At 50.4% G+C, this 12,010-nt stretch overlaps 1 protein-coding gene across 14 annotated transcripts in view; it reads left to right on the top strand.

Annotated features, from left to right (window-relative positions):
- UBOX5 (U-box domain containing 5) overlaps nt 1–12,010 on the top strand; it is a 54,075-nt gene that overhangs the window by 35,949 nt on the left and 6,116 nt on the right. For 4 of the 14 annotated variants that reach the window (XR_013535087.1, XM_078371265.1, XM_078371261.1 and 1 more), the window contains 2 exons: nt 5,437–5,598; nt 9,587–9,709. Coding sequence is in view for 10 of the 14 variants with exons in the window: in XM_078371265.1 (XP_078227391.1) it covers nt 5,437–5,598; nt 9,587–9,709 (285 nt within the window). In the remaining 4 variants the exon portion in view is untranslated. Of the gene's footprint in view, nt 1–5,436; nt 5,599–9,586; nt 10,295–10,314; nt 10,499–12,010 lie in introns of those variants that run through there. The other 10 variants (XR_013535085.1, XM_078371263.1, XM_035302824.3 and 7 more) reach the window with 7 other exon arrangements.

Here is a 12,010-nt window from a genome sequence, read left to right as displayed (position 1 = left end):
GTATGAGCATACATTGCATGAAGGTCCTCCGTGCCTCCCTAACCAGATGTGCCGTGAGTACATAGGAAAGGAAAAAGGGACTGGGCTTGTGGGCGCTCCTTTCAGGAGAGAGTTACTGAAGAGAAAAGCCACACTGAAGAAAGTACACTCTGTAAATGTATGGACACATTTCAACATTCTCTTTGTGTGTTTTTTTTCTTTCTGTTTTTCTTCCTTATTGCATTTGGCGGGATCCACAGGTAAAATTGCATTGCAACATTCTTTTTTTTTTTTTTTTTTTTGAGATGGAGTTTCACTTTTGTTACTCAGGCTGGAGTGTAATGGCACATTCTCGGCTCCCCTCAACCTCCGCCTCCTGGGTTCAAGCAATTCTCTTGCCTCAGCCTCCTGAGTAGCTGTCATTACAGGCATGCGCCACCATACCTGGCTAATTTTGTATTTTTAGTAGAGACAGGGTTTCACCATGTTGGTCAGGCTGGTCTCAAACACCTGCCCTCAGGTGATCTACCCGCCTTGGCCTCCCAAAGTTCTGGGATCACAGGCATGAGCCACCGCTTCCTGCCTCATATTCAGATATTCTTGAATATGAGATTTAGGGATCCTGGCTTCCTGCCTCTTCCTGGGGCATTGCCAGTGATTTCTGGGGCCGGTGATGCTGCTCTCTCCTGAGGTGAGCAGCCCTGGTTCACTGGGTAAGCTCTGCAGCTGAACGTGTTCATTGTGAATGCCTCATCGTAAGCCGGATGTTGGCTCTTAGGCTGAGATGTTTTTGCCATGTTAAAGAAGTATTGGTTCTCTATTGCTAGGTAACAAATTACCCCAAAACTTACTGGCTTAAAACAACAAACATTCATTTTCTCATAACTTCTGTGGGTCACAAATCCCAGCATAACTTGTCTGGATTCTCTGCTTCAGGGTCTTCCAGGGCTGCTGTCAAACTGGTGGCTGGGGCTGTGGTCATCTCAAGGATCGACTAGGGAAGGCATTTACTTCTAGTCTCACCCACATGATTGTTGCAAGATTCAGTTCCTGATGCATTGTTGGACGAAGGCCTCACTTGCTGATTGGCTGTTGGCCCCAGGCTTCCCTTTGTTCCTTGCCACATAGGTCTCTCCATAGGGCAGTGCACATATGGCAGCTGTGTGTTCCAGAGAGAGTGCAGACGAGGGAAAAATGTCTTTTAGAATCTAATCTTGAAAGTCACACTTCTCGCTTCTACTGTATTCTAATTTTTCCCAAGATATTTATTAACTGCTTATTTATAATATCAAGATAAACAATTTTTTTTAGTCTCCATCTTCATATTTTTTAGTTCGAGAGCACAGCTTGATGACAAACTTCTGTGTAATTCAACTCAGAAATTCTTTTTCTTCTTTTTTTTTTTTTGAGATGGAGTCTTGCTGTGTCACCCAGGCCGCAGTGCAGTGGCATGATCTTGGCTCACTTCAACCTCTGCCTCCCAGGTTTAAGCAATTCTCCTGCCTCAGCCTCTAGAGTAGCTGGGACTACAGGTGCATGCCACCATGCCTGGCTAATTTTTGTATTTTTATGAGATGGAGTCTCACACTGTCACCCAGGCTGGAGTGCAGTGGCATGATGTTGGCTCACTGCAACCTCTGCCTCCTGGGCTCGAGCGATTCTCCTCCCTCAGCCTCCTGAGTAGCTGGGATTACAGGTGTGAACCACCTCGGCTGGCCTAATTTTTGTATTTTTAGTAGACACGGGGTTTCATTATGTTGGCCAGGCTGGTCTCAAAGTCTTGACCTCAAGTGATCCACCCACCTTGGCCTCCCAAAGTGCTGGAATTACAGGCATGAGCCACTGTGCCTGGCCAAGAAATTCTTTATATTCCAAAATCACTTTGCATTGTGAAAGGTATCAGCCTTCCTCATCTCCTCACAATCTTTCATGGAATCATCATTTCTGTAGAAATCTGTGTGTGCCGTCTTTCTTCTTTCAGCTGCAGCAAAGTTAGCTGCAGACCCCAGGAACACAACGAACGCTCCAACAGTATGAAACCTCAGACGCCTGGCTAGAGGGCCGATCACCTGAGGTTTTGTCAAAGCACCAGAAGCCATAATAGTGGTTGTCCTTGATAGGTATGTCAGCCTCAACACCAGTGTCTTTCCTGCCTGGTGGAGAAATGGATCACTGTGTTCTGTTTGTTAGAAGCAAGACTCTAAGTCCATCCAGCCCACTCAAGGGGAGAAGGATACTGAAGAGCATGAATATCAGGAGGTAGGGTTTGCCTGGAGATGGTTCAGAAACTCTCCTCTGCCACCGATTTCTACTTTATTATTTTTATCTAGGACTGGGGAATCGAACTTTGTTTCATGCCTTTTAGTATCAGTGGAAATGATACTATTATTATTATTTAAGACAGTTTCACTCTTGTTGCCCAGGTTGCAGTGCAATGGCACAATCTCAGCTCACTGCAACCTCCGCCTCCCAGGTTCATGTGATTTTCCTATCTGAGCCTTTTGAGTAGCTGGGATTACAGGCATGTATCACCATGCTCAGCTACTTTTGTATTTTGAGTAGAGACAGGATTTCTCCATGTTGGTCAGGCTAGTCTCGAACTCCTGACCTCAGGTGCTCCACCCACATCAGCCTACCAAAGTGGTGGGATTACAGGTGTGAGCCACCTTGCCCAGCCCTTCAAATCTTTTAATGTAATAAAATACATTAATGGATTTTCTAATATTGCACCATTCTTTTTTTTTTTCTCCTTTCTTTGCCTTCTCCGCACTAGCAATATTGTACCATTCTTACATTCCTGGAGTAAACTCCATTTGGTCATAAATCTTTTTTTTTTTTTTTTTTTTTCCCCCCCCAGCACCCGGTCATAAATCTTTTAATGTTAATGGTTGTTTTTTTTGTTTTGAGACAGAGTCTTGCTCTGACATCCAGTCTGGAGTGCAATGGCATGATCTCAGATCGCTGATACCTCTCTCTCCCAGGTTCAAGAGATTCTCTTGCCTCAGCCTCCCAAGTAGCTGAGATTACAGGTGCCTGCTACCACACCTGGCTAATATTTTGTATTTTTAGTAGAGACAGGGTTTCGCCATCTCTGCCAGGCTGGTCTCAAACTCCTGACCTCAAGTGATCCACTCACCTTATTCTCCCAAAGTGCTGGGATTACAGGCAGGCATGAACCACGTTAACAGGACAGTGCCTCTCCTGTTAATGGGTTTTCTTTCTTTCTTTTTTTTTTTTTGGAGACAGATTCTCTCTCTGTTGCTCAGGCTGGAGTGCAGTGATGCAATCTCTGCTCACTGCGACCTCTGCTGCTGGGATTTTAGCAATTCTCCTGCCTCAGCCTCTTGAGTAGCTAAGACTACAGGTGCGCACCACCACAGCCGGCTAAGTTTTTTTTTTTGAGACAGAGTCTTGCTCTGTCACCCAGGCTAGAGTGCAGTGGCCACAGTCTCAGCTCACTGCAACCTCCTCCTGGATTCAAGTGATTCTCCTGCCTCAGCCTCCTGAGTAGCTGGAATTACAGGTGCCTACCACCATGCTTGGCTAATTTTTATATTTTAGTACAGATGGCGTTTCACCATGTTGGCCAGGTTGATCTCGAACTCCTGACCTCTTGATCCTCCTACCTTGGCCTCTCAAAGTGCTGGGATTATAGGCGTGAGCCACTGTGCCTGGCCAATTTTTTTGTATTTTTCAGTAGGGATGAGGTTTCGCTATGTTGACCAGGCTGGTCTCAAACTTCCGACCTTAAGTTATCTGCCTGCTTTGACCTTCCAAACTGTTGAGATTACAGGTGCGAGCCACTGTGCCCGGCCCTGTTAATGGTTTTTTTTTTTTTTGGTGTGGGGGAACGGAGTCTCACTCTGTCACTCAGGCTGGAGTGCAGTGGTGCAATCTCACCACTGCAACCTCCGCCTCCTGATTTCAAGCAATTTTCCTGCCTCAGCCTCCTGAGTAGCTGGAATTACAGGCACACACCACTACACTTGGCTAATTTTTATATTTTTAGGAGAGAGGGTTTCACCATGTTGACCAGGCTGGTCTTGAACTTCTGACCTCAGGCGATCTGCCTGTCTCAGCCTCCCAAAGTGCTGGGATTACAGGCATGAGCCACTGTGCTTAGCCTGACAATCTTTTCCTTTTTTTTTTTTAATTAAAATTACTCTGTTTAGAGTTGATCGTTGTTTTAATTTCCTGTCTTCTTCTAAAAGGCTATGCAAATAGTATGCTTAATGTTTATTTCTGTGTCTTTGGTATTAAGAGTGAATTCTAGTTAACATGGTCTCCAGAAAATCCTGGAAGCATCTGAGGTGCAGTGGGATGGAACAAGGAAAAAAGTCCTTAGACCTCAGCGTCAGTTTGTGGAGGTCTCCGTGCAGCTGGCCTTGACAAACTTGGTGACTCAGGACCATGCTGACTAGGGCTCCTTCAAGGCCCTAGGCTGATGTCCTGTGTCCTGCAACCAGTAGACAAAATGTTCCATTCCCCTCTTTGGGACAACATTGTAAATTTTGCTTTGAGTTAGGTCCCTGGGGCCTTTCTTGGGCAGCTGTCCCCCTACCCCTTTGGCCTTTACCCTCATTCTATGGCTTGGCTTTCTGTTAACCCTACACTGAAGGTCCCCTAAATTGTGGTGTGGTCAGTGTGGCATCTTAGTTCTATTCGGTAATAACTGCTTTGCTTTACTTAACAGGAGAGAGAGGATATGAACACCTAGAAAATGCAGACGAGCCCCACTGTGGGGTAGTGGGGTCCCCAGAAGGGAGGAGTTAGGGAAAGAGAAGACTAAGGCCACCGGTGAGGGAATGGGGGTAGGGAGCAGGAATCCAAAGCCGGCTTTTGCTTGCTCCTGTCATTTCCTTGGCCAGCAAGGAGGCCTTTAGAAAGGAGGCTGGGCATGGTGGCTCACGCCTGTAATCCCAGCACTTTGAGAGGCTGAGGCGGGCAAATCACAAGGTCAGGAAATCGAGACCATCCTGGTCAACAAGGTGAAACCCCATCTCTACTAAAATACAAAAATTAGCCGGGTGTGGTGGTGTGCACCTGTAGTCCCAGCTACTCAGGAGGCTGAGGCAGGAGAATCACTTGAACCCAGGAGGCAGAAGTTGCAGTGAGCCGAGATTGAGCCACTGCACTCAACCTGGCAACAGAGCTAGACTCCATCTCAAAAGAAGAAAAAGGAGGGTGCAGTTCTGCAGTTGAGCCACGTGGTGGCCCATGCCTGCCCAGCAGTTTATCCAGGAGGAGAAAAGCTTGAGGCAGGTGGGATAGGCAGGAACTGCCAAGGGTTCCTAGGGCTTTACCTCCTGGTGTTGTCATGGTCCACGAGTAGATAGTAGGATGGAGTTTCACTACCCTGATGTGTGAGATTGAAGATGCCATTTTTATAGCCCTCAAAGGACTTGAGGCTGTTCTGTGTTGCGGAGCCTGTCTCTGGATGTGCGCCTCTCTCGACAGGTCCACTGTCCCATGAGCAGAAGCTGTCACAAAGTTTGGAAATTGCCTTGGCGTCCACCCTTGGCTCCATGCCCTCCTTTACGGCACGGCTGACCAGGGGACAGCTCCAGCACCTTGGCACAAGAGGGAGCAGCGCTTCCTGGAGGCCTGGCACCAGCTCGGGTAACATGGGCCCCCACCATGTCCTTGACGCCTTGGAACAGGTGGTCTGTTCTTTGTCTCTGGATGCTGGGCTGAGTCCCTGGGGGCTCTGTGGACTTGCCTGGCCAGCCTCTTCCTCAGTTCCAACACCCAGCCTGGGAGAGAGCCTGTTCTCTTGCCTTTTCCAGAGGGAATTGAAGGGCTGCCTGTGAACTTAAACTTCTTACAGGGAAGGCTTTCTTTAGTCAACCCTTAGTAATTCTGTGGGTGTAGGGCTTGGCCACCCTCTGCTGTGTTTCTCTGTGATATCTAATATTAATTATTCTCTCTTGAGGATTTTTCTTGCTCTCTTTTTTGTTATTTATTTATTTTTGAGATAGAGTCTTGCTCTGTTCCCCAGGCTGGAGTGCAGTGGCACAGTCTCAGCCCACTGCAACTTCTGCCTCCTGGGTTCAAGCGATTCTCCTTCCTCAGCCTTCTGAGTAGCTGGGATTACAGGCACCCACCACCATGCCCAGCTAATTTTTTGTATTTTTAGTAGAGACAGGATTTCACTATGTTGGCCAGGCTGGTCTCGAACTCCTGATCTCATGATCCGCCCGCCTTGGCCTCCCAAAGTGCTGGGATTACAGGCATGACCTACCATGCCTGCCTTTTTTGTTCTTTTTTCTCATTTAGTCTGTCTCCAATGTGACGTACAAGCACTTTATGTAAATGTGAAGAGAGATTTGGGGTTGGGTTTTGTCATCCTCATCTTCATCCCTTTGTATTAACACTTCCATCAGTGTCTTAGAAAAGAACACTGGCAGCTTATGGGCCAGTTTTTGCCTAAAATGAACCTTGGCCCCCACAGTATGCCAGAATCTGTTAGAATACAAAACAAGAGAAACTGACTGCAAAGCAAGGCATTTTTTTAATGAGATAGAGCTTGGTGGGGCCTATGATAAGGCACACACCTGATTCCTTTCCTGCCTGCACAAAGCCAGTGCTTTCCGTTGGTGTCTAGACCCCATGCTGCCTTCCTCTTCTGTCTCTAGTTCCCCACTTCCCTGTCTTTCTCCTGCCTACTCTGATTATCCTGACCACCCCCAAGAACCTGTCTTATAAAGTGGCCTCCACTTCCCTGACTTCACATCTCGTGATTGCTTACCCTTTCGGCAGTATGTTATGTGGCCAGCCAGCCCGTGCTGCCCGAGATGCCTTCTCTCTTGGCTTTCAGGCTGTTTTGCATGTTTTCTCCTGTCTTCAGTGGTCCCTCCAGTTTCCATTGCCAGTTGCCTTCTCTACCAGCTCTGGCCCTGGACTCTCTAAATCTCTTTTTTTTTGAGACAGAGTCTCACTCTGTTTCGCTCTGTTGCCTGGGCTGTGGTGCAGTGGCATGATCTCGGCTCACTGCAACCTCTGCCTTCTGGGTTCAAGCAATTCTCCTGCCTCAGCCCCTGCTAGTAGCTAGGATTACAGGCATACGCCACCAAGCCCAGTTAATTTTTTTGTGTGTATTTTTAGTAGAGACTGGCTGGTCTCCAACTCCTGACCTCGTGTTTAGCCTTGTTGGCCAGGCTGGTCTTGAACTCCTGACCTCAGGTGATCCACCTGCCTCGGCTTCCCAAAGTGCTGGGATTACAGGCATGAGCCACCACCCTCGGTCTCACTGTGTCTTTTTCTTTAAGGGACAGTCTGTTCTTTGTGCTTGCTGTCCTTTTATTCTTCGTGGCTGGCCCCTTTTCATTCTCACAGCTCTTCCTGTAGGAGGCCATGTTAGCCCACCCTGTTCAAAGCAAGGTCTCTTTTTCATCCCCTCTCTTAATCGCCTCAGTTTGCAGTTATATACTTGGGTTTCCAGTCTGCCCAGGGCACAATAATTGTCTTTTCCTTGATGATTGTTTTTTTCTGTCACTGAAACTGCCCATGGGGCTCTAGGCCTGTGAGACCCTTTAATAGGACTTCTGGTCAGTGCTGGGAGAAATTGGGGCCCTTGCATGCCTCTGTGGTGTTGTGCCAGGTGTGGTTTTTAAAACTGATGGAAAATAAGTTCTCATGATGCACTGTGGATCAGGCAGATCTCTGAAGCCTCTAGCAGAGCCTTCATGGAAAGGGAACCACTGAAAAGCAGTCAGTGGCTCTTTCCTCCCTTCCTCCCCTTCCTTCTTTCCCTCCTCCCTCCCCACCTTCATTACTCCTTGGCTTCTCTCTCCCTCCTTCCCTTCCCTCTAGAGGTTCACCTTTCCACTCGCTGGAATTCTTGGCTTGTGCACAGGAGAGGAACCGGTACTTTTATGTTGCTTAATGTTTGGCCCAAAGAAAACGCCCACAGCCAGGCCACTCTCCTGGCTACAGTTCTCAGGGATGTGGAGGCAGGGAGTGCTTGTTAGACTACACTTCAGTTTCTGCACCCTTGTGTAGGGCACCCCTGCTCTCCCTTCTTTGGTTCCTGGTGCCTGAGTGTAGATGGCAGGTCCATTTATCACATGTGGATGGAGCAGGTGCCCTGTGAGGTGCTGCACCAGGCCCTGAGGCCAGATGAACAACATGGACATAGTCCTGACCCTCCGGGCCTGCAAAGCCTGGGGAGGAAGAAGGCATGCATGCCAGCTTGGAGCTGAGAAGTGCGAATGGGCTCTAAACGCGCAGGAAAGGGGCAGTCTGGGAAGGCTTCCTGGAATGGGTGAGGTCTGAGCCAAGTCTCCAGATAAGGGCATTCTAGGCAGAGGGAACAGCAAGCACAAAGTGAGGAGGCCAGCAGCACCTCTGAAGTCTGGCCAGTGTGTGTGCAGAGAAGTGATTGGAAGCTGCTGCACTCTAGAAGGTGAGATTGGTGTGAAGAGAGGTGAGGAGGCTGGGTGGGCCGTGCAGGGAGTCTTGACTGTCCCAAAAGATGGGGAGCCATCTACTCTTAAGGTAGAATGCAGAGGCATGGGGTGATCAGGTTACATAGGTGGGTCATTGGAGGCAGCTTTGAGGACAGATTGAGAGGACAAGCCTGGAGAAGAGTGAAGAGTTAGGAAGAGATGTGCTGAGCAGCCTGGATTATGTTAAGAAACATTTCTGAAGCAAATTGATTTGAGGTTCCTTTGGGATCCTCCAGAGAGTAGTGGCTAGGAATGGAGACAGGGACCACAAAGAGGACAGGCAAGCCCATCCCCTGTCACTCCAGAGGGCCACAAGGAAAGGAAGAGCCGTGGGTGCAGCCTAGTGGGGCATGGCCAGAGCTGCCCACTGTGACCCTCATTCAAGGATGCCCTGCAGGAGTTGCGGAAGGAGGGAGAGCCTGCCCAGATGGCCAGGGAAGCACAGGCGGGGATTGAGGGGTCGGGAGCAGAGCTGCCAGTAGCAGCGAGGGGGCTGCAGGCTGCAGGGCTGAAGGGAGCAGGAGCCAGGCCTCAGAGGCAGGTGTGCTGCAGGCCTCAGCCCTGTCTCTGCTGACCTCCCTCCTCACACTTCCCAACTCTGGTACACTGGACCATGTGCTGTTTTTCCTTTTCTTTTTCTTTTTTGTAGAGATAGGATTGCGCTATGTTGCCTAGGCTAGTCTCGAACTCCTGGCCTCAAGTGATCCTTCTGCCTCAACCTCCCAAAATGCTGGGATTACAGGTGTGAGCCACCCACTGGCCTGCCTTTTCTTTTTCTTGTCACATCTCGTTTCTTGCAGTTTATATTGTCAGAGTGAGTTGTGCCTTGCCCCAGCCTTGGCTGCCTATCTCAGGGAAGGTATAGCTTGCTGGGAGACCAGGAGGAAGGGCCTAGTCCTGCCTGCTGCCCTCAGAAGCCAGCTCTTCTCAAGCATTCGTAGAGGCACTGAGATTTGGTCAAAGATGATAGAGAAAAGGCCTCCTGGGTTCCCGGGCTCTCTCTCCATCTCCCACTCCCTTCCCAGATCAGCCTGGGGCAGGCTCAGGAGGGATGAACCAGCTGCTGCAGTGGCCTGGTGGGAAGGCTGTGCCTCTCAGACAAGCCTAGACCATTGAGCAGCTTTCCTAACCCTGGGCTGTTTTCCTCCCTGATTTACCAGAGCAGCCTGGGAGCATCCCAGGCCCCGAGTGTGCCTCCTGCAAAAGAGTGTTTTCGCCCTACTTCAAAAAGGAGCCAGTGTACCAGCTGCCCTGTGGCCACCTCCTGTGCCGACCCTGCCTGGGTGAGAAGCAACACTCCCTGCCCATGACGTGCACCACCTGCCAGCGGCCAGTTGCTAGCCAGGATGTGCTGCGGGTCCACTTCTGAGTGACTGGCCTCCACCGGAGGAGACCCATCACTGGGAGGAGCTGAGGGGAACAGGAGCAGGACACAGCACCCCTGAGGTCTGGCCAGACCCCAGGCACAGAGCTGTCTGCTCCCTCCCGGGGCTCTCATTCTCACTTCACAGTGTAGCATACTGCTTTCGCAGTGGTGGCAAAAGGGCAACAAAGCCATAGGCCAGAGGGCGGGGTGAATGTCCCTGTCTCCCCTGCCTCCCTGCCACTCACCCTGCCTGAGCCCAGGACCTGCTGGAACCAGCCCCACCCTAGGCAGGAGCACCCCTACTGAGGGCCCCCCATGCAGTTTATGTGTACCCCCATCCAGCAGGGCACTGTGGGTGGCTCACCCTAGACTGTGGCTCAGATCTCAGGAGCCTCCGCCTTCAGGGTCATCCAAAAGTGGACCTTGGGGGTTGGGGGTGTCTGTGGAGTGCATGACTCAGCCCCTGACTGGCAGCCTTAATAAAGCGATGGTTGACGTCTGCTCTGGGCTTCCTCCTGGTAGAGTGCCCGTCTGTGTCGTCACACTCCTGTCGCCCACCTGCACCCACACAAGTAGAACTCGCAGGGCAGCTGTATGTAGTGACTGCAACCCGTCAGGTTGTCATTCCTGTCAACAGCCTGAAAGGACACAAACTGGAGTTTTCGGATCTGTCCCCTGCGTGGGGGCTCAGAACCTAGGTTTGCAGGTGGGTGTACGTGGTGGGAGGGTGGAGAGCTCCCTTTACCTGTGCCAGCCATGCTCAGCTGGCTCCTCAAACTGCCCCCTGACAGGGAGCGCAGCGTGTCTGCATGTGGCCGGTTTCAGGAAACAATACTTGTTTACAGGCTGCATTCTTCAGTCCAGCATTTAGCTTTATGGAGTCCCAAATAGATCCATATCCCTACAACTCGATACTGTATCAGATTCCAGCCATTAGAAGTACCTCAGTGAGAAAACACACCTGCCTTGCCCTCTTCCCTTCTAAGTATGTTCGGGAAGGAGCAGCCTGGAGATGCTTTGTAAAGCTGTGTTTTACCCTTGAGCTTAGCGCAGGTCCCTGTGAACAGGCCATGGTGCACTGCGCATTCCTTTCCTTTAGGCCATCCAGGGCTCTAGACCACACCCAAGACTTTAGAGATCGGGTTTGGGATTAGGTTTTTTTGGAGACAGAGCCTCCTGTGTTGCCCAGGCTGGAGTGCAGTGGCACGATCGCGGCTCACTGCAACCTCCACCTCCTGGGTTCAGGCGATTTTCCTGCTTAGCCTTTGGAGTAGCTGGGATTACAGGTGTGCGCCACAATGCCCAGCTAATTTTTTGTATTTTCAGTAGAGATGGGGTTTCACCTTGATGTTGGCCAGGCTGGTTTCGAACTCCTGACCTCAGGCAGTCTGCCCACCTCAGCCTCCTGAAGTGCTGGGATTATAGACATGAGCCCCCGAGCCTGGCCAGCTGTTTTTCTTTTTTTTTTTTTGAGACAGGGTCAGTCTCTGTTCCCCATGCTCGAGGGCAGTGGTATGATCATAACTCAGTGCAGCCTTAAACTCCTGGGCTTAAGGGATCCTCCCACCTCAGCCTCCCAGGTAGCAGAAGCTATAGGCACGTCCCACCCTGCCCAGCCAATTTTTTTATTTTTTGTAGAGGCAAGGTCGTGCTATGTTGTCCAGACTGGTCTCTAACTCCTGGGCTCAAGTGATCCTCCCAAAGTGCTGGGATCGCAGGCGTGAACCACTGCCTAGCCAAGCCTGCATTTTCTTGAGTTCGTATGTCATTTGTCCACAAAGGTGGCTTCAGAGAGGTGGTCACATGCTTCCCTCTGCTTCCCAATGGCACTGACCTTGATTCAGCCCTCACATGAGACCTGAGGGTCTGCATGGATGCCCTGTGCCACCCTGGTGGCTAGGCTCCTGTGTGCCCCTGGCTTTCAGTGTCTGTGCCTCTCCAGAATCCTGCCTTGCCCTCCTATGTACTTTTGTTCTTAGAAAAGCCCCAGCACATTAGCCGGGTGTGGTGGTGGGCACCTCCCTGCAACTTGGGAGGCTGAGGCAGGCGAATCACTTGAACCTGGGAGGCGGAGGTTGCAGTGATCCTAGATTGCGCCACTGCACTCCGGCCTGGGTGACATAGCGAGACTGGCTCAAAGAAAAGAAAAAGCCCCAGCATGTAGCAAAAGCATTCCTTGGTGAGTGTGGGGGGTGGTGATTCCCACTCTCAACCTGTC

The sequence above is a fragment of the Callithrix jacchus genome, chromosome 5 (genome assembly GCF_049354715.1).
Source record: "Callithrix jacchus isolate 240 chromosome 5, calJac240_pri, whole genome shotgun sequence".
In the NCBI taxonomy this organism is placed as follows: Eukaryota; Metazoa; Chordata; class Mammalia; order Primates; family Cebidae; genus Callithrix; species Callithrix jacchus.
Note: the sequence above shows the minus strand (reverse complement) of the source record. Positions and strands in the feature narration are given on the sequence as shown.